General features: G+C 42.0%; 1 protein-coding gene across 1 annotated transcript in view; it reads left to right on the forward strand.

Annotated features, from left to right (window-relative positions):
* ANKH (ANKH inorganic pyrophosphate transport regulator) overlaps positions 1–23,000 on the forward strand; it is a 111,174-nt gene that overhangs the window by 45,774 nt on the left and 42,400 nt on the right. The window contains exon 2 of the mRNA XM_005235792.4: positions 16,408–16,624. Coding sequence (XP_005235849.1) covers positions 16,408–16,624 — 217 coding nt within the window. The remainder of the gene's footprint in view (positions 1–16,407; positions 16,625–23,000) is intronic.

A 23,000-nucleotide genomic window follows, 5' to 3' on the forward strand; every position in this document is an offset into this window, starting at 1 on the left:
ATTGACTGCTCCAAGAGCCCTCTGTGCCCATCAGCTGGCACCTGCCTCTGTGCTGGCTGCAAGGGCGAGTGCTGTCCCACTGCAGGCGGCAGGGATGCTCCTGGCTGAGAGACCACCCTACGGCTTCCCTTTCCCAAGAAATAAATACTGACTGCAGCAAGTCAGCAGAATGGGGTGTATTTTCCTGCACCCTCAGCTTCACTGCTGGTTTGAATTAAAGGCTGGCACTCCACCAGGTCTGTTAGGAGGGGTCCTCTGTCACTGAAGTGCTTGTGCAGGGCTGGGACCTGGTCTAGGCTGAGTGTTTGCATTGAGAGTCTCGTTACACAAGCACGAAGGGCGTACCAGTTCATCCTGACACAGCTGTCTAGGGTTTAGCAGAAAACTTTGGGCTTTACTGTCATCAACAGTACATCCATTAGTGCTGTCAGTCTTTCTCCAGAAGTCTGAGAGCGGAGGGGGAACAGAGTTGTGCTAGCCCAAACTGGGGCTCAAGAGTTCATCCCCAAACTGGGGGTCATATAAATACCACGACTCAAAGAGGTTTGAACTATTCTTTGTCTTATGCTATTTGGGTTTCAAGGTAAGCATGCAACAGAGCTTCAGAGTAGAATCGCCTTTTAATTTTACAATGCCTATAATTCAAGGATCTTCAGTTATAAATCCTCCCAGTTTCAGGGAGAAAAGGCTTAATCCACTAGATACCGCTGTGACAAGCATCTGCTTTCTCAAAGATACCTTTATTAAAGGAATCAAGATAGCCTCCTGGGGGAAAGACATCACGAAAGCTCTGTAATAAAAAGAGATACCTTATTTCCCTTAAAGCCTTTTGATCAACAGCAGCAGCTTTGTTACTGGCTGCAAAAAAGAATATATAGTATTTGAATATTTAATTGAGTGGGCCTATCTTTTGTTCAGAGTGAAATAAATCGTATAGCTAAAAAAAATAAATTCTTCACCTGGGTTTTAACTGTGTTTGTTGAAGAGATTGCTAATTGAGTTACAGAATTATTGCAACTCAGTTTCTACTATAAAATAAGATTTTGGCACTCTTGCCTGGAGTTGACAAATTGGTCACAGCGGTAGCTTAGATTTGCAGTGACAAGAACAGTTCTCCTCTACTACAACCTCAACAAAGGGTTTTTCTCCAATATCAAACACTAAAATGAAGTTGAAACATAAAGTCAGGCCTTCCAAAAGGAGAACACAGAAGTAGGAAGGGAGTTGCTTCATAGACAATGAAATATGCATTGAGAGATATATTTTCTCTATGTAAGTTTATGAATATACAGTCCTTTTCTTATGTTTAAGGCAATTTGGCCTTACCTCATGGCAGGGAAGGAGGCAACTTGCTCAGCTGGCAGGTGGGGAGCCTGTACAGAGCAGCCAGGGAGGCAGCCCAGGACAGAGAGGGTGAGAGGAAAATGTGAAGAAGATCTGAAGTGTCTGAGGGTGGACAGAGGTGAGAAGCTCTTTGGTGAAGTGAACAGTGACCTAAAGGAAGATCAATCTGTTGCTGTTAGGTCAGCCCCACAAGGAAAAAATCCATTGGGGTTTGTATGTTACCACAAGCAACAGGCGTAAAGGCGTATTTCCCTGGGGAATGGGCTCCAGAACTCGCTGGGGGTTAGGAGTCCTGCCCTACACTGTTGTCTCGATAGAGTAACCACTTTTGGAAAATCCACTGCCTGCAGTAAATTTGGAGTGACGCAAGGGAAAGGCTCTTTTTGGATCATCTAACCTTCAGGTTAGACTATTCAAGAGAAGTGTCGTGACTTTGCTCTTATCACAGTCATTTTATTGTGGCTTTGCTCTTATCACAGTCATGGTTTTGACTTTTTGGGACAAAGAGTTTCAAACAGAAAAGTTTAGAAGAGATACGTGCTGTGCAGCATTGCTAAAGTCTTTTAAATACCTGGAGTACAGAGCTATGCCTTTACAGTTTCGGTAAGCTGGTTTTGAACATCTGTCCCTTTAGGACAAGCACTTCCAAATGACAGTGCTTTGGAGGACCATCCTGCAATACTCCTGCAGCTCTTAGACTGCAGTTCCTAAGCTAGAGCAGTTCTTGCTTTCCAACAGAGTATAACCTGGGTTTAGCTCCAGTTATAAATTTTCCTTTGAGACCTGTGACTAGTATGAACAAATTTCTTATTCCAGCCTGCTCAGAACAAACACATTAGATTATCAGCAGGAACATGACCAGAGGGAGTAGCGATTACAACCATCACATGACATTATCTCAAATTTCCATTTTCTTTGCAACCATACGTTCCAGCTTTTGTTGTAAGACATCAACCAGCATTGACTGCCTCAAAATATTTCAGATGTTTGCTCCCACTACCACTTTAGAACATCTGTTCCAGGTCCTTATTCCACTGATGCCCAAAAGAATTTATTAAGATCTGTGTAGACTAATTTGTTCCTGACCTGCACCTGGAGACAGTAGCCTTTGTGCCTTCCTGGAACTTACTTCTCAGAAGTGTTCCACGGTGGCTGTGGAAATCCTCATTTCAATTTTTCTACGATGCAAGTAAAAAAACTGTTCTGTCAGCATCACTGTTCGCTTCATGCATGCATCTGCAGTGTTTGTATTCTACAAGTATACACCACCTCTACAAGAGCTTCAGCATTGTATTTACCCTAAGATGGTGTGCCCGTTGCAGTCCAAGCTGGTGGCCTTAGCATCATCACATTTCAGAAGCTGTTACGGGAGCATTTCATGGTCTTGCCCGACTGTGCTGCAAGCCTGACAAAGAAAGTCCACCAACCTCTAAGGGCTAGAGTTTCACCAGCACAGAAGCTGTAGTTCTTGGAAGCATGATGATGAGCAGAGCATCCAGTGCTTTCTGTCAGTACATCTCATCATGCTTTAGAAAGGAAGTATCCACTATGGATATAATTTTCAGTAGGAAAACAATGCTTCTAAATAAACAGATGAATGAGGATAGAATATGTGTGCAAGACATTTTTGTAACTCTGTTGTGAAGCCCCAAGGATGAAGCCTTTGGAGTTTCATGTGCTACATTTTTCTGAGGACCTGAAAATACGATACAAGCTATTTACACCCACGAGCTGAAACGTGTCCTTTGTGTCCTGCTTTACTGCTAAGCCCTACCAGAGTTTTCAGTAGTCAGACAGAATGCAGGTGGTTTGGGTAGACTATCATAGAAAAATACCGTGTTTGGGTTTGTGTCCCACCTGCAAGTTTTCATGTTTTGTAAAAGCAAAATACAGCTAGGCAGAGGGATCATCCACTTGTCCATAGTAATATTGGTCCTTTTATTACCTGTGCATCCAGAGCTTGGCAGATGAGAGTCTTTTATTCTTCTGGGTTTTTTCAGCCTTGTACCTTGTATTGTATTTTGTCCTCTAGCATTGAAGATCAGGAGATAGAAGAACAGGTTAAATGGTAGTCTATTGATCTTGTAGACAGAGAAGTGTAGTGAAGGATTTACTGAGTAAAACAAACTAGCTTATAGGCCATACTACGCTACCAAAGCAAGCCAGCTCAATTTTTCGACCCCCACAACAGCATTAGTGTGACACTCAACTCAACCCTCTCCCCCTTGGTAAGAATCTTGGCAGGATGCCCATCTGAAGCCAGTGTTGTATTTCATATTAAAGCAGCTCAGAGATACATTTTAGCTGTGCTGAATTAACATACTGCGTACTTCCCTGCAAGTATGGGAAGCAAGAAGTATCTTGCACAGGAGCAAGAGGATGAAAAACCCCAGGTACAGGGAAGATAGAAAGGAGATGCCTCTCTCTGACTTTGTGGAAATAGGGTGTTAAATGACTCAAAAAGCAGAACAAGACTGGTCTGTGGGTGGGGGGACAGTGATGGGAGGCTTTTCTCCCAGTGAAACCTCTGCACAATGTAAAGCACTACTTTGAAAGAATGGCAAATAGTCTGTCGTCATTGCACTTCTTACCATTTTCGATATGCAGGAGTAAGGAAATCCATTATGTAAAGCCAGTGACTCAGACAGAAAACCTGCTAGGCAAAATTCCCTGTTGTGCTACAATGTTTCAGCATCAGTTTCACTTAAGCTTTTGGGAATCCTTGAGTGTTTTTTTCTGAACTTAAGTTACAGTCTTTTGCTTGTATAAAACAAATGAAACAAGCTAGTAAGTTTTAACTGTGCAATTCAAATGGAAGAATTGGAGGGAGTGGGTTAGGAGAAAAATGTTCATTGGTATTGAAAGAATCACTTTTATAAGAAGGGATTGTTGCATCAGGTCATAAGGAATGCAAGAATGAGGAAGGATGTCAGTAAAGATAGTTTTAAGCTTGGAGTTAAGGCTAAGAGAGCACTGAGCTTGATACATCAAGAGTCTTGTGATTGCAGGTGCTCTCTTGCTGAAGGTGTCTCTAGAGATGCCGTTAGACAGCAGAACCCATTTAAGAATTACTGTGGCACCATTTACAGTTCCTCAGTTAGTGGAGGTACCCATCCACTGTGTGCCTGATCACCTCAGCTTGAAGATTTAAAAGTATATATTCTTCTTATTCGGATGTTGTGAACCCATGGGTAGACACTGCTGAAGCTAAATTAAGCATCAAATTATACCATATATTTGGCGTGATCAAGAACACTCACAAAGTCACTGTGACTGAACTTCAGGTTACGATTCACCCCTGCCAGACACAGAGTTGCAAGGCTTGCTGCAACTCCGTGGGCATTTCCAAGTCTTCTTCCCTGAGGAGAAGGCTGCCTGGGTACTGCTTAAGGAATTCCGAGTAGAAGCATTAACCAAGGACTTGATGAAGGTGTAACAGGACTAATTGCCAGGCATTTAGAGGTTACACTAGTGAACCCCTGGCTCTAGGGTTTCTATATCCCAGTATATTTAGAAAGAATGCTTTTCTCTCTCCCTCCATGACTTCTGTGTTCCCAAGAGGTATAGAGGAAAAGCTTGAAGCATGGGTACATTTTCCAGTTCTCCCCTTTATTATCAAATCCAGTAAGGACAGAGCGTATCTAGCCTGACTGCATTTCAGATTAATTGGTATTTTACCTGTATTTCCATTATCACAGAAAGCCATTTATTGTAACAGCAGCAGCTGGGCTCCCAGCTGCCATGAGCTCACATAAACAGTAATCAGGTTCTCCGGTGGCCTTCTGCTCTTCTGCGTCAAGAGACAGTATTTTTGGCCTTACTTACGTAGAAATACAACTATGCTTCCCCTTTTGAAAGATCGGGCTTTCAGAAAGACTTCATGGTTTCAAGAGAAACTTCTTTATCTCTGCTCTGAACACCCACTGCCTGGAAAACAACATGTGCAGCAATTTCGCTGTGAGTTGACTTGTTGACTTCATGACATTGGATACCAAGAGAACCCGTCGAGCTATTTTTAAAAGGAAATGTTAGCCAATCCTGTCAACACCACCTGCAAGAACTGGCAGAGAAGTTCAAGGTTCTCAAAACTTGGGCTGAGGGCATAGAAGATTAGATTTTCCGAGAGAAAAATTTTACTTTGGAGAAAGTCTACCCGTTTCTCCATTCTGTCTTCCTCCACTCCCATGTCTTTACCACTCCTCATTTATTTTAAACAGATACATGAGGTCGAATTCTAGACACAGAATTACTTGTTTAGTAAGACCATTGCTTTCTGCAGGTATCAGAGTATTGGAAAGAGCTGTAATAACTGGAAGTGCTTCAAGGTGTGTTTTGTAATAAGTTCACCAGCCCTAGAGAAAGGAAATCACTGTTACTATCCACAGTCTGTTTCCAGTTCGACCGAATAACTTCAATTTCATCCTAATAAAGCTGGTACAAAGAATAAGAATCGAAGGGAAAGAAAAACAGATACAAATGGAAGGGTTTCTTACTGATGTTATGGACTTTGTTTATGACGGGTGTTTCCAGGAGCGGAAACACCAAGCTTGTGTTTAGGCTGATGGTGTGGGTGCCCTCTATTCGTCACTTCTAAGCAGTTAAGACATGAGGTAATCTGGCAGCTCTGTACTTGCAGTCGCAGGCACTCACACCCAACAAACTCTGCTTTGTGTCGCCCAAACCGTGCTTTGCCTAGCCAGCAGCCTGCTGGAGGGAACAGCTGCTGAATGACGGACCTTAACGGGCTCCCTCTCCTGATAGAACAGCTGATGAAAATCACAGACCTCAAATACGTTCTGCTCTGCTGAAGTTGGGCAAAGCCCTAGAACGTAAGTAACAAGTCCGTGCTGGGCCACATGGGGAGTTAAAGGCTTTAAGAGCAAGCTAATGGACAGCAGATAATTGCATAGTGCACTAAGTACACATAAAGGTGGGGCTGTACTATACATTCAGGGACAGCTGGGCTAGCTCCCACTTCTCGCAAGTCAGGCAGAGAAACCTTATTTGAGGGTTATGTGTATTTTTTGTAATCATAGTAGCTTTGACATGTACTTTATAGATTATTATTTTTTTTCCCCCACATAGTGCAGTACTGAGGAGGATGAAAGACCAAGCTGCAATTATTTGCCTTTGGTCTTCATAAGCCCAGCCATATGACAAGTCAAGAATTTTGTGCGTTTGCTCAGCAGCCTCCTTACCTCTCCTCTCTGCAATGAGAGAGAACATTTAGCCAAGCTGAGTGAACAAAACCTGCAGACACTTGCTTCAGTTTGTTTAGGCTTTCATCATGTGCAAGTAATGTTCATTAAATGGCAGAGACTTGGTGGCTTTACATATTTTACCTGGCAGACACGTGCAGTGACACTTCCAGGGAGCCCTTAATGGTTAGGGGAGCTCCACTGACAACAGAGGGGTCGCAGTTTGCAAGATATACTGGGTTTGGTCTGCTGCTGGCTACTGGTGAATTTGAACTGCACTGGGGGATGGAGGGAGCAAGGGACAGACAACAAAAGGCAGCCCCCTGCCCCCAATTCTGCCTTTTTCAACTTTTAAGTAACTAACTTGCACTTTAGTCACATCTGAAAGTGATTTAAGGAAAAAATCTTATTTTTGCATAGTGAGTGTCTTCCCTTATAGCCCCATTATCTGAAACCATTTTGGTCCCACCTGCACATTGGCACTGAGGCTGAACTTCACCATCTTCTGCAGTCAAAGCAGCCTGGACATCTACCACGGAGCTACATGTCTCAGGGATTTATTTTCCAAAGAGATCAGCTGCTGATTTAACAGAAGGTTTCCCTCACAGGACATCCATCTTGGGAGGCTTTCGCTTCTTCATGACGCCAGACCCCAAGATAGCTGTTTGCATGGCCATGCTCCGGTGAAGTAACCCACCTCTGCCAGCTGACTACCCGTTCTGGCTGTGGCAGAATTAGTAACTCTGAAAGCAGCAGCAGGGTAATCTCTAGGGGAGCCTTGAAGTGATAGGATAGTATGTGCGATGATACTAAAATATTTTGCTGCAGTATTGACCATCTGGAATTTGATTGTTGGCTCTCGATTTGCTATGTATAATTATGACATCCCTTAAATTCCATGTGGAAAGGGAATTGACAGGAAATGCCAATTATTTGTCTTCCAAGTAGGAGGACATGGGATCTTAATCACTAACAAAGAGTGGAAAGGGGACAGAAATAAGAGACCTGAAGTGGTAAAAATAAATTTTACAGATCTAGCTTCCAGGGTCTGTTCTACAAGAGCCAAGATAGGAGAATAAACCACGGCACCATTCCTGAGAGAAAGAAGTCGTAGTAGGGTACTGCAGCTTCAGTCTATGGAAGGAGCAATGCTCTCCCTTTTGCTTCAAGCAAATGATACAGGTGGCATTTCCTTGTCTTCTTGTACCTTAAGGACTTGAACTTACGTGGTCTCTGTTGTGTGGTGCTTGACCTTCACTGCTCTGAGCTCAGCGCCCAGGAGCATGCCCAGCACAGCTGAAATAAGGACAGGATTTCTGTGCAGTTAAGGTAGTTTAACAAGTTGTACTGAACCTGTACAATTCGTGTATTTTGCAGATCCTTGGCCAGTTTTGGACTGCTTTAAAAGCACTTCTGATAGCCTCTGCCAAATTTCAGAAGTTTTCACCAAATGCTGTATGCATTAAGATTTTTTTAACATTGAAAGTTTAAGGCAAAGGGCTAAAAAAAATATCTACAAAGCCAGGGACAAACCTCATTAATTTTCCCTATTCTTGCAGCTGGCAAAAGCCTTTTTGCAGATACATTAAAGTATTTGCTTGGATTATTTTTATTTATTTATTTCAATTTGGGTCTTTGCCTAGGCTGTGTTTTTTTTTTAAGGGGAAAAAATGGACTTACACTAGATCATTAGGAGTGTCAGGTGACCTTATGTGAAAAAACGAGAAGGCAGAAGCCTGGTTTCATATGCAATGCATGAACTTAGAAATACAAAAGAAACAAATGCAACAGTTAAATTACTGAAAATGACAAATACTGTTCTACTGTAAGTTGTATCTATGAAAAAGCCAATAACAGCAGAATGAGAAGGGTAAAAATTGGAATGCACGTGGAGCTAAATAATTTCTTGCCATGGGGTGAAAATATACGTGAGTTATTGTCAAGGACAAGATCTTTGGTAAAAGTGAGAAGTGGTACAGAGCAGGTCTTTGGAGCAGCAAGGGGAAGTGGTACACAATGGTGAAGCAAAAGATCCTTCAGGAAAGGCAGGAGAAATGTGGGAAATGGAGATTCAGGCCGATACTAGCAGCATGGCCTTCACTGGCAGGAGAGCGTGTTTTAATATTCAAGGGAGATGGCCATGGATCTTCAGATGCCAGTTCTGGTTACGTTAAGGTTCAGGGTGAGGGTGGCCTCTTCAGGGCGGTTGCCCAGGCAAGGTGTGGGGTCTCCTCCACAACATCTTCAACACGTTCAGCCCAGGGCAGTGCTCTGAGCTGACCCCCAAGTGCCCCTTCCGACCCCAACCTGTCTGCGCTTCAGAGCCTAGTGAGAAGATAAGGAAGATCAGACGATCATGTGAAAGTGGCAATCTCCATTTCAGGAGGAGAGAACCACAAAGAGTATTTCAGCAGAGACGGAGCTAATGCTAATAAAAAAGCAGTATGTCAGAGTTATGGGAGACTGACAGGTATGGTGGGACCTATGCAGATTAAATTTTCTGTGTGCATACAAACAAGTCTTATAACAGTCCTTGCAGAGATTTGATTTATAAACATGAGAAAATGTGATTTTCATGAAATACACAACTGATAGTAAATTAGCTTACTTTTTACTTCGGGGGTATAATGTGAGGAAGACGACAGAGACTTTGAGAAATTAAAAACAAAAGAAGGAATACTGCTGCAGATACTGTATCACTTGTGATTAAGGCAAATATTCTTTGTGTGTAGATAACATACGATATGCATTTGTATCCTCCCCAGTGTTTTCTAGCACTTAAAAGTAATCAAAATGGAATTTGGTGAAGAAATTATAGCTATTCCACAGGGCATTTTGAAGAGTCAGGGAGCCAACCTTCTAGTTTTATGTGTCTCAATTTATGTCTCAGTTTTATTTGTCTGTACTCATAGACTTACAAACAGAAATAGCTTTTGAGAAAAAATTAGTCTCTGGCCTCCACATGAAGAAGATCTGAAGACAAATATCCTCTGTCAGGAGTTTGTCGTACTTCTGTAACGTAATTACAAATGCTTCTCACCTTTGCGGATGAGCTCCAGGGAAGCCAGAATGAAAAGCTCACATACTACTTTGCTTTGAGGGCAAACCATTCCCTTGCAGGTTTCACCTTAAATACTTTCTGGATGTATTAGCATCAGCCAGAGGATACCAGGAAAGTCATAATGCAGGAGAGTATCTCTGACACGTTAATTTTGCTTCTGTCATGTGCCCCTACAAACACTGCTCGCCTAAAAAAGACCAGGAAAAGTTAATGGTTATGGTCTCACCTCAGTGGACAGGTTTCTTTGCAGCCATCAGTGGAAATAGCAGTGGTTTAGGTCTCCTTTACAGAGGTGTCAGCCATCCCTGTTCAATTGACACAACCTGGGGAACGTGTCCTGAAGGGCTTCCCATGATCATGGCTCGTAGGTCTCTTGACTTCAGTATCAGCATTCTCCCCATCCCATGGGGAGGCAGCCATCTGCAGCAACTGATTCACCCCTCCAAGACTGCTCCCTGTCATAAACATGCTGACACTTCCATCAAATGTAGTTTTAAATGAGACGTGTTTTGGCTTCACAGAGTCTGGTTTCTTTCCTGTGGTCCTGCAGCATTATCTTCTGCAGTCTTCATGTGGGTTTTGTATTAGTCTGTGCCTTGTGCTGGTTGTTGTTCACAAAATCTACCCGCAGACAGTAGATGCCATAGGGTAGTGTGCCATACCTACTCTTCCACCTCCCCGACACATCCTCCTCTGCCTTATTTTTGCAGAGGGAAAGATTTCCCATTTTCACTGACTTCACTGTTGGCACTGCTACCCTAGTTATTCCTGCGCCTCCTGGCTGTGCCCGTTAAAAAGCGCTGTTCCCTGATATATCCCAGGTCAAGTGAAAGCTGTGAGTCCTCTAAAATTACGTTATTTTTGAGTTAGGAGTCTTTATTTAAATTTCCCCCAGGGCACACTTTGATACAGCCTTGAGATCCTGATCATGGGCACAGCGCAATAGGCATTTCACGTAAGAGTAGGAATCTTGCAAAATCCTTGCTTTTCATTGCTGCTCAGGAAGGTGAATGGGGAAGAAATGGCTACTGATGACATTCTAGTTTTCATGGCTTGTTTTTTGTTTCACAGGGTCTTCTAGGCCATATTCTCGTTACTTAAGCAAACAGAGTAAATTTGATTGAAATTGTGGGATGCTAATTTTTTCTTAAGGTAAAACCACGACACCTGCCCTGCATTTGCAGTTTCTTTTGAATTACAAAGTAGCAAGAGACAGAACTTCAGCTGTCATTTTCAGGGCAGTCCTAGTGCTCTTCCAAGGGATAGAGCTCCCAGAGTGCTCTCCAGAGACAGGCCATGTACCAGGGGGCATCTAGGTGTCCCTCTCTCAGGACAGGCATCTTCTTCTTTCAGACCGGGGTTTGGAGCTGTGGTCTCTTGCTGGGGACTGGGGTTATTTCAGTGGGTTGAACCAGTGTGAGCATTTGCAGCACGGTGGACAGGGGGACTGGCGGTTCACTTACAGGCACCTTTAGCAAGGGAGCAAGGGGGAAATAACATACTGCAGTAGTGGGCTAATAGGAACTGACTTCAGGCGGCATTTCAGTCATCTGACACATGATCTACAACAGATGCTGACCCAAAATCAGAGACGCTGAATTAGGGTAAACAAAAAAAAGTTGCAAAACAAAACAAACCACAAACAACAAAAATGACCCAAAACAATGAACAGTCCTTGGTCATCATGTTCAGGCTACAAGGTCAGACTCCTAACCCTTCAGGGCTGCCTTTTCGTACATCATGTTTGGTCAATCTTCTTAAGCCAGAATAAAGGTACACGAGCTATTTTCATCCCATGTTCTCCCACTTCTATGTCTATGTCGATGGGAATCTTGCCCAGACCTGTGTCAGAGCAGTAGCTGTTCCCCTCAAATTGCCCACCACTGGCTTCTGCCGTTACGAGAAACCCAGCCAGAAGCAGAGATGTGATAACACTCAGGTAGCACTGACACAGTGGTCTGATTATGCCGTGCTTACTGAGCATCGGATCTGTCAGGTGTCCTTCTGGCAGTGCAGCTTCTGCTGCGGGGACGGGGGGAGGCAGAATAGCCAGAGCCAGCTGGTGCATTTGATACTGAAGATTTCAATGTGACAGGATTTAGTAAATGAACACTCAGCCAACAATCATCAGGAGAGAGATTATTTGACACAGAAGAAAGACTGTCCCCTGTGTCAGCTTGCTCTTTAACTGATTCCTTTGGCTCTTTTCCATTTCGTTAGGGGAGGGCAGGTAGGAAGAGAGACGTAGGGCAAGGGGGGACACATTACAAACGATCACTGAACCGAACATGCACATGGCCAAGTTACTGCCAAATTGAGCAGGTTTTTGATGTCATCCTTAGGTAGATAACCAACTAGAACAGACTTTAAAACTTCTCAGGTAGAATCCCAGCTTCAAACAAACCATGGGAACATGCCAGCTTCCACTAGGTCACAGTCTTGTTTTTTCCAGCATAAGCAAAACAGAGGACTGACAAGAATTTAATTTATTGGATTTTACTTGCTCTTATTTGAAACACATGGCACTGGACAAATATTGACTTCATAGTCAACAGTTAACTCCAAATTAAGTAGAAAACGCACCCTTCTAGTTAGATAAAGACTATTGAAATTTTGAGCAGTACGTAAGAAATAAAATGTTTTTTTAAAAGCAGAAGAAAATGTGTACAATAGAAGTGTCTTTCTCAGTAGATTTTTAAAAATGTTTTTATAATCCAGTGTTTATAATCCAATACAAAATACAGCATCAGTCATCCAGTAGTCTCTGGGAGGGGATGATCATGTAAGAAATGGTCAATCTGTACAGAACCAGCTTAAGAGACGGACTTTGAATTTCTGGCAACAGAGGTGTGTAGCTGTAGATTGGAATCAAACCTTTTCTGCCAACGTTAGTGAATAGTGCTGAAAGCTCATGCAAAGTAGGGCAAGCTAGACCTTTGACATTTTTCTAACAACTGCTGCTTTTGAAATTGCAGCCTTTGCACGCAAAAGTTTGTTGGATTCATCCATTATGCACGTCCTAGAAGTTTGATAGAGGTGTCGTATGTTCCTTCTAAGAGAATAAAGCCAGCTGCAGTACCCAATTGTAAAGATGTGGTTACAGGCTTGAAATGTCATAAAGTTTATTGTTTGGTATTCCTCTGAATTGAAGCTTTTGGATGGGAATTTAAATGTGCTAGTCTTCTCTGATTTTAGTCAACATTAGAGAGACAGCATACAATTATTCATAAAAGAAGGCTCAAGGGGCTGTTACCAGGTCCTCTAGGTAAGATTTAATCTTTCTAGTGTTAACATAATGTGTTATAGAAGACATTGCATAGAAGGTTCTGTAGATCTTGGAGCCTGCCTTTTTGAGAAGTGTTTTAGGAATATGACTTACTTCAACTAACCTGTTCATGTACCTACCAGATCATGCTCAGCCTGGAAGTATTCTGTGCTTTTTTCTGTTATTTCTAAAAGAAAGGTCAGCAATGTCAGTGGCTTTGTTTTAAACATGTTTGATGAATAGGAAGTTGCTGTGACATTTTCACGTACTACAGTATTAGGTTAGTTGTTCATTAAAAACTCAGCAGAAGGTGCCATCACCAATAGTCTTTATTCCAGCATCTGGATTTCTAGCTCTCCCTTGAGGTTTGGTGTGAATAAGCCAGCTGAAAGAAGGATGACATCAGAAATATGTATGATCAGGCTAACTTCTTGTATTAAATATTGTCATTATTATTACTACCTAGTTCTGTGACGTTTTGTTGACAAGCTACACAAATCTTTGTAGAGATATGCTCTGTTTTGAGTGAAACAAACATGGAATACAGATGCTACTAATGAAGATTTGTTACTGATTTTTGTTCACACAAAAAGTGTACAAAATAGAGTCAGATAAAAAAAATTGAGACCGTGCCCTGGTTTAGTTTTTTTTTTTTCCTTTATGAGAAATGTAATTGGAAATCTAGCAGGAAATTAGACTGGAAGATTACCGACTGTATGGTTGGCATGCCTGTGTCTTTCATATTGCACCCCAAAGCAGCTTTATCAAGTATCTTGGTTTTCTTGTGGATTTAAGGATACCAAATACGACATCATCAGCTTTAGCAGCAAAAATATTCTAAGGTACATGGAATAGAAGAGGTAAACATGGTCTCATACAGTGTTTGGAAGTTGAGGATAAAGAACCTTTTGCATTGTCATCTTAAAGTGAAAAAGGAAAAAGGAAGCTACAGAAGTTAAACCCTCTGTACACGGTCCTATTGACTGTTCATTTCCAAAGGATCTTTCCAAAGAAGCATTTAGGACAATTGCTTTTTCAGGACTAGCCTCTATATTACTTCATCTTGTTAGCCAACTGTTCCACAGGAGTATAAATTAATGGCAGCGTATCTCTTTAAAAAAGTCCCTTTTGGATTTTGCCGGTTTACCTTACCTGGTACAAAGTGTGTCTCTGGGGAAGACTACTCACAAGTATCTACTTGTCTGTTACTTGTTCATACAAAAGGGATCAAAAATCAGCCTGTAAATCCAGACAGGGAGAGAAAGAGGAGTAATCGAGTCTTTCCATCTGTCCTACTTAGGTGGAAAACTTAGTTACCCTGGGGCCAAATTCACATGGAGCTATTTTCACTGGCTTGAGGACTGTGCTCAGCAAGGATTTGTTTCTCTGCAGAGAGATCATAGTGCTGTGCTTCTTGACAGAGTGTGATTCTTAAAGACGCTGTTTATCTGGGGGACCTTGTCAGAAGCAGATTACCGTCCTGCACACACTCTGGTATTCAGTAGTTGTCCAACCCAGGAAGGAAGCACTTGCGCTTGTGAAACTTGTGGTGGAAATAAATCAGCTTTTTACATGTGACAAGGAGCTTTTAAACCAGACTACCTGAAATTGGTTAGCTGTTTCTCTTTAAATTGAATCTGCCATAAATATTTCACTGTTGACAAAATAAAAGAGGGGGGAAGAGCCATGATCAAGGAACCCTTTATATGGCATAATCTAAGGCTATTTGCCTATTACTGGCAACAGCAAAAGGGAGATTCAGCATCTTTAGGAAGTTTAAATGAAAAGATTATAACTCTGTCTACACCTTGATATCAATTACAACATTCATCGCATGCGTCATCACAAAAGACAGCTAAACTTGATTATTCAATTCAGAGGCCAGTCTTCTCCATGAATTGTTTGAGTACAGTTTTGTGCACCCACTAGTGGTTTTGGCATTTGCAGATTAAATATAATTTGAACTCTTATCGATGAAATAGATGGAATTATCTGTACCCCAGAAAAGATTGCATAAGGCAGATACAGATCCTCCATACCTAACACATGGTATTTTCAGCAAGGGACAAACTGGAGCAGGACAGTTGAAAACATTTGGAACCTAAAGTGTTCAGGTCAGAGCACATTGCGAGAGAGAGATTGGGCAGATATGAAGGATGGAGAAGTTGGTATTTTCTACAGCTTTTTCCTGTGTTGACAGTGCAGCTTTAGTTTCAAAAACAAAGCACATCTGACAGAAAGAGTGGAAAAGAACAGTAGGAAAAATGCTCATTTCTGCTATGGGAATGCGGTCTCTTTTGAAGTCAGGGGAGTTGCTTGCTTATATGGTCTTTGGAAGGGGGAAAAATAAAGTCAAAAGACTGCAAAAAACAGGCTATGCTTGCATTTGAAATGGAAGGACTTCACCACAGTTACCTGATGATACTCTGCCTGGTTTGTTCATTCAGGAAAAGTGGTATTAGAGCTGCTGTGTAAGTGGATAGACTCTGGTTTGGAATGTGGGTTGGCGAGATGTTCCTAGCTGGCCCTCTTGCCATGGTCCTGTCACCACACATCAGCTGTAACCCATAGGAACTAAATACTTGTGAAAACAAGTCGTGTTTCATCCTTCATGCTTTTTGAATCAAATCTTGGTTTAGCAGTTTTCTGAGTGTACCAGATGATTGATGCTGTCACACTGCAGATAAATTTTATCCTTCTGTCTTTTTTATTCAGTATTTTAGAAGCATTTTGGTGCAAGCTGGAATCTGAAGCTTTGTTACACATTTTTGCTCTGGTTCACCTTAGTTATAAAAATAATCTGTCTAATTCTCAATGATTCATGATTTCCTAAATATGGACCTAGAATGAATTAATAGGTTAGTTGAACCTGAGTATGTCTTGAAATACATGTGCTGTATTTCCTTTTAAATATGCCGTAGGGAGGTATAAATGAATATAGCATCAGAACCTTGTGAAATACATGAAAGAACAGTTACATTTAGTCACTTGCATATTTGGCCTAGTTTCATAATAAATGTCATAGGACAATATAAGCTATTCACAACATTTACATAGGATGTAGTGAAGCTCATTACGCTGAAAAAAAGTTTGATCTCCTGAACTTTCAGCATGTGATAATGTCAAGAGTTTTTACCCATAAAGATGGCCTCCAAGGGCTATGTCTTGTTCAATTCAGGCCTGAGGCCTCAAAGAGGCATTTAAATGGTCTTGTGTCGTCCATGATTGTTAGCAGGTCATAAAATTACTCTAAAAAGGGAAGACACTGAGTTTGGGTGTAGCCGGAGTTCCATTATATACTTTAGAAATAGGTATTTACCTTATCTTCAAGTCTGCTTTACTTGAATTTACTGTCCATATGAAACTGTGAAGTTGCCGTGTCACAAGTTACTACTGCTGAATCCAAAGAAATAAATCCAGCTAGGGGTGAAAACACTGAGAGCTGAACTTGCTTGTTCCTTCAGAAACCAGCTGCAGAAGATTGGGTTCGGTACGCTTCCACATGTCCTACATTGTTTGTTGTTTCTGTGTTTCCACAGGCCTTGAATAGGGGTATCGCTGCTGTCAAGGAAGATGCTGTGGAAATGCTGGCCAGCTATGGGCTGGCGTACTCCCTGATGAAGTTCTTCACGGGTCCAATGAGTGACTTCAAAAATGTAGGTCTGGTGTTTGTGAACAGCAAGAGAGACAGGACCAAAGCAGTTTTGTGCATGGTTGTGGCTGGCGCAGTAGCTGCTGTATTTCATACCTTAATAGGTAAGGTCACTTCACATCTAATTAGTATGTCTTAATTTTCTTCCCTTGCCTGTTCTTCAAACTGATTAATCTGTAGGCTTAAGATTTCATTTGTAAGTGCAACAGGAGGTGCAAAAGAGATTAAGTCTCTTGGGCTGGTTTTGTGCCCATCCACGCAATTTTTATTACTTTTCAAACAGGTTATTAAGTGGCAGGTTCCACACCCAGGGCTCTCTTCCCTGGCAGCAAAATGTGCTGCTCATCTCTTTCAGTCAGGTGTGTGAGCAAAACTTTGCCAAGGTTGACAGGTTGCATGAAGCTGATAGATCAGTCTTACTGTTAGGTCGTGATGATCAGCTAGCAGTATCTGCCCGAATGGGTTTAGCAGGACTTCAAGGTGTGCTTGCTAGGGCTGTTCGTCAGAACATGGTGGCATTGTTGGTGTACTCCCTCTGTACCTATCCCTTTGCTACTTACCTCATGGTAAAAAACTCTAAGCAAGTAGGTGCCAGCATTCTCATTAGAATATCGAGTATTACTCTCTGCTAGTGCTAGTCATCATCCACTTCTGCTGAATAATCAATCTGTAAGAGAAGAAGTTGTTACCAAGAGGACTTTATGCCAGACTGAGACCAGCTCCTTGAGTGTACTCTGAAACAAATAAAATACATAAGCAGATATGAACTGCACATAAGTAACGCAGTCACAGGATTTGCCGGTTTCTGAGACATGAAGAAATGGGATATCAGCCCAAGCATCAGCCACAGCAATAAAAAGCCATGTGACCCAGAAGACTAACTTCATCCTCTCCAAGAACTGCACCAGATTCTCCGCTCCTTCTGGCTCATTCTACAGAGTCAAAACCTGTGGACCCCAGCAAGGAGGGACGCTGGAGGAAGAAGCAGCAAGTGCATTGCTTTCAACAGGTAAAATCCTGAAAGCTAGGAGCTCTATAAGGGTTGGGAGGAGGGAGGTAATGCAATAGCCTAAGGAGGCTTGACAGGCAATAGGGCTGAATAAGATGATGAGCAGTAGGATGTCATTCCATCACAGAAGGATGGGAAATGAGAGTGTGATGGCAGTATCCAGAATTGCGAAATTACAGTGTGGCCTGGAAGTGAGGCATCATTCATTATCAGTTGTTAGTATCTTAAGAGCAGCATGTGCTGCTGCTCAGCATATAGAATAGAACAGAACAGAACAGAACAGAACAGAATAGAATAGAATAGAAGAGACTATTTCAGTTCCTGCCCAAGTGGGTACAAGAGCCAGATGGTAAATACGAATGGCCCCTGCTTTTATCCTTTAACAGCCTGCCAGCTGTATGTACCAGCTTCATGTGCCTCCCAAGCACTCCAGTGTGTTTGACCATCATGTCTCATCCCACCGCTGATATGGCAGCCCTGTGCTGTTTACTTTTACCCCATGTTATGGTCATAATAAATGCTTTTTGTAATGGCTCACTAGCCGTGGCAGCTCTGTGCCAGGGATAAGCTGTTGCTAATTTTAGAAGCTGAATCCATGCGTTCAAGTTAATTTAATTCAGTGGTATGGATTGGTCACTTCCTCAATATGTTTACAGATGAGGCTGCTTTATTGAGTCGGTATTGTAAACTTTGGGCTGTTTGTATGTTTGGCTCTCCATGTCTTTGCTTGGAATATTTCTTCAGCGCCCAGAGCTGCTCTTCTAGTTGCTCACTTGTTTTCCTGCCAATGCTGGTCAAAGTTTTTGGCTTTGCCAGCTGGATAAATAAATATTTTCTAGTCATCCAATATTTTATTTTAAGCTACAATAGATTTTAAGAAAAAGTTGAAGTATAACTATCAAATTTCCAGGTGAAATACATAGCTAAATTTTCCATGTGGGACTTCTTATAGGGAAGTGTCTGGGACAACCATTGCAAAGCATGCCAGATAAGGTTCTTTCCTTTGCCTGGAAGTAAATCCCTGATGAGTTCAGAACCTCTGAAATGCCCTCTCTGCAGATAATGGGGCAGGGAGGAGGGTGGAAGAAGAAAGCAAGCTGTACTCACCATACTTTACAGTCCCCAATTAAAGGGCTTCACACAATCTTTCAGCTGCTTATGATGGCAGACTGCAAAATATTTTTTAGTATTTTAACTTGTCTATGCCTGAAAATATGCAAAGGCCACAGCAGAGACTGGCAGAGTGCCTGAGATGATGGAGTTAGTCAGATTCTAGCACCAATTGCCTGGGTAATGTTGCCAAGTTTTATGTTCCAAGTTTCCTTTGAACCTGTTTTAAATCCCAATTATTCTTCTCTGACCCACAGGTGCACAACCTGCCTAGCAGGAGGAAGAGGAGTCCAGTGACAGACAGGCAGTGTCCTAGGACCTGCAGCTACTCCCCAGCAGCTGTAAGCCTGTGACAGGCTATCTACAGGAGACAAATGCAGGTTACTGATGCTCAGCAGATGAAAAAGAGAAAGAAACAGCACTCAGAGGACTGAATTTCTTCCACATGCCACGTGTATGGGGCTAAGGAAGATGACATGACTGTCAAAGCCCAGGAAGGAACAGGGAACAAAAAGCCCAGTGAAATAAGGAGTACACAGTGACCACAATGAATCACCACATTTCTAACTGTGATAGAGACTATTTGCAGTCTGCAGACACAGCTCCTCACAAACAGCAGCCTCTGCTTGTTTAAAACATCAAAACAGACCGTTTCACCCACCTGACTCACATTTCATTGCTTCAGCACCAGCTCCCCGCTACTGCTTCCCCACCAGAGCTAATGCAGTCATCCGCGGAAGTGACTGGCTGAGCCAAACCACTCTAACTCACAGTTGCAAGCTCTGGGTCCCCAAGTCATCGCCCCCACGCACATTCCCATGAATGTCCGCAAAGTCCTCACCAACAGTTCTTATCGCACTCCTGTACAGGTAGCAGTAAGAACCAAGAAATAAGTTGACCTTGACTATAGAGATTTGAAACCATATTCACGTCCCACTGATAATGCTGCTGCAAACGTCGGTCAGTACAGTATTCCTGGATTTTCTGTTTCAGTTGCAATCTGGAAATACAAGATAGTATGTTGCCTTCCTTCCCTTATGCTGTTTTGGGGGCAGCTACTGCCACCAGTTAGGGTTTCCTGTTGGTGGTTTCCTATGTAGCCAGGGTATAAAGCATCATGTTATTTCACAGATTGGCTTTTGGTGGGAATATTGGGCTGTAAGAGAAGGGATTCAAGATGCTAAGCCTCTCTGTGCGTATTTTTGACATCTTACTAAATTGCCAGCTTGACAGAGAAAAATAATTTATATAACATTATGCTAACATAATGCATTTCATGGTGTTGCTGATAAGCCCTCCATACTAAGTGGGTCCTTTTAACACCAGTGTCATGAAAGACGTGCACATTTTCTTTGGCAATAGAACAGAATTATTCAGCCTTTCACTAGTTTACTGAGAAATAGTATACCGAGAAAGTTTATTTCCTTTTGCATATTAATATTCCTTTCCACAGCTCTCTGAGGTTCTGGAAATGACAAGGCAGAAGTTACTTTGGGGAAACATCCTCTTTGTTTAAGGAGAGCTCCTTAACTGGTGCCCACTACATCTGATTAAAAACTACATGAGTGATCATTTGCCATCACCAGGGAAAAAATGTTGGAACTTCAGTAGCCAGGCAACTGGCTACTCCAACTACATCCAGTAGCAGACTGGATGGTCAAGACATGCGAGTGATTTGTTTTGTGCCAGTTTATTACTGACAGGCTAGTGGGCATGGGCCACTCCCTGCACATATTGCACAGGGCAAAAATTTAGCAGTTGCTAGTAATTCCGCTGATTCTTTCGAACTTCCCACATGCATAGTCACTGCATTGCATAAAAGACCTGCATACGGAATGAGACAGGTGTAATCCCACCACTTCCAGCATGGAATTTTCATTACTGGAATTTTCTAGAGACTAGGAGTTACAGAGTGGTTTGTGACAATCTGAGGGTTTTTTTCCAGTCAGTCTTGTTATGATGTGCCCGCTGTACTGGCTTGTACTCAACATTTTGCCCTGGAAAAAGATGATAGCACATGAATACAAATCAGAATATAATCCAGGCTTGCTTGTTTTTCTTTCTTTCTAAAAGATGATAAAATATTATTCATTAAAAATGCATCCTGCTTCAGCATCTTCAGATGGCCGTTGCTAAAGCAGTAACGTGCAAACCCAGCTGTCCCAATCTTTCCCCCACAGCAGGAGCAGTTTATTATCAGCAAGGTATTCAAGGCAAAGGAAGAAGGAAGAAAGCCTATGACTGAAGCATTTTTGGAATTTAGGATAGCAATGATCAATTTTTAGTTAAAACAGGCTAATTTTGAGATTTATGAGATGATGGCCTACCTAAAGGTATTTCAGAGACCAACAGTCATTGATGTATTTGGGAGAATAAGCTAATGCGATTTTGGAACTAGAGCTGAGCACAGAAAAAGATGATTGCAGTAATCAGTCTGCATTGAGATGCTCCTAAGCTGTTGGGGTTTTTTGAATTCATGTATTACTATGAGCAAAAAAGTCACAAAGCCTAAAACACTGATCATCTGGGCTTTCACAAGGGGGACACAGGCTTTTGCTTCTGCTTTAAGTCAGGCTAATTGAAGACATAAAGAAATCTATGTACCCTGTGCCCATCACTAAATGAAGATTTGCCATTGAGATTATTTTATTTATTTTTTCAAATTGGCATTTTCCCATCTGCCCAAATCCCTTAGCTGAGCAAACTCGTGACCAGCACCAGTTTTGGCCATGTGAGCCATCATTCTGAAGAGCACCAGAATAGATTTTTACTTCTCAAGTCTCCAAGTTCATTTTTAAAACTAGCAGTGAAGTATGAAACTGGAATGCATCTAAAATGAACAAAATTTAACCCAAAAACATTTTTGGATTATTTTTTTTTTCCTGCAGTAAAGCTAATATTTACATATGTAGTTCTGTGTTTAGAAGTAAATGGTATTGCTTCCTGTGAGGGTTTCTTTATGTTTTCTTTATGATATGAGTATAACATGCTGGGTAGAAGACAGCTCCAAAATGGCTATGGTACAGCTATTTGCTTGAGACTCTGGCATCATCAAGAGTGTGTTCAGTTGTTTTAAGAACATCTGGAGTTTATGTGGTAGTAGTTGGCTTGTTAGGGAAATCAGTGTAGGGAAGGGGAGATCCAATTAGGTATGCAGTTTTGAGTGTCATTTCTTAAGCTCTTGGGCCTTAAAACTCAAGTGCAAAAGCCAACAGCAAGAAGTCCTGCTTAAATTCTGTAGCAAAACTAATCTGTAGACATCAAAATAAATGAGGTATTAGAGGAGACAAACAGGCAGCTTGTCTTGGAGTTGGACTTCTCTGTTTTGGTTGAAATGATGCAAGGAATGGGAAGAGCCATCTGCTTTACATTCATGCAATACTCTTCAGCTCTGTTGTCTGTGTTATTAATTTTCTACCATGCTTCATAATAAGTTTGTAAGGTTGGCCAAGGTTAAGTTCTAATTGCATCAGCAATTGCTTTATTCACAGCTCAGGGACACATGTCTGTGTATTTGTCAGTAAATCTCAGCTTGCTGAGTCCTTCTTTCTGAGGATGGAAACATTCATGGACATCAGCAGAAGCGATTGTGTGCTTTCACTGACATGTGGAATGGTTGACTATTTTAAAACTAGCTTTTAGGCTTAGCCATTACAATTTTAAAATCACAACCACATTTTAAAAGTGCAGTTAGACTTTTTTGGTTTTGGATGGGAGAGAGAAAAAAAATCTTAAAGCATACAGACCACAGTGCTGATATCACTAGAAATCTTACAACTGTGGTACTGTGGGCTGGGGTGGTATAAGCCCCTTGAGAGTGCCCTGCTAATGAACTACAGCCCTGTGGTGAACTGTCTGTTCCTAGAAGTGAGTCATCAGCCTCTGACCCCTCTGATTCTGTGAATTTTTCTGTGCTAGTAAACTTAAAAAAAACCAAACAAACGAACAAAAAAACCCCACCATCTCAGTGGCTTTTAGAGCCAAAAAAGTTGCTTATTACTCACTTTTTAAACACTTTCAAAGTCTTATTTAAAGCAGGTGAAGCCAAGCAGGTGAAGTGCATGGAGAGCATGGAGGGTGACTGCTGCGGCGTGCTGTCTTCCCAGCACCGCGCTGCTGGTGGAGGGCCCTCCACAGAAGCAGGTTCCTCAGCACCTGGACTCTGATGCTATTAGTCCCCATGTGGGGGATAAGGCTGGTGTGTTTCCTGCAGCATTTTTAAAGTTTTTGTATAGAAGAAGTGTAAAGCAACTTCAATGGAACCTAACAGACAACTCAGTGAATCTGACCCTCACAGGTGGTTTGCCTCGTGTGCCTTCCAAACAACTTCTCCTTATTCAAATAATGTTGATTCAGGAACA

This window comes from Falco peregrinus, chromosome 3, assembly GCF_023634155.1.
Source record: "Falco peregrinus isolate bFalPer1 chromosome 3, bFalPer1.pri, whole genome shotgun sequence".
Taxonomy (NCBI): Eukaryota; Metazoa; Chordata; class Aves; order Falconiformes; family Falconidae; genus Falco; species Falco peregrinus.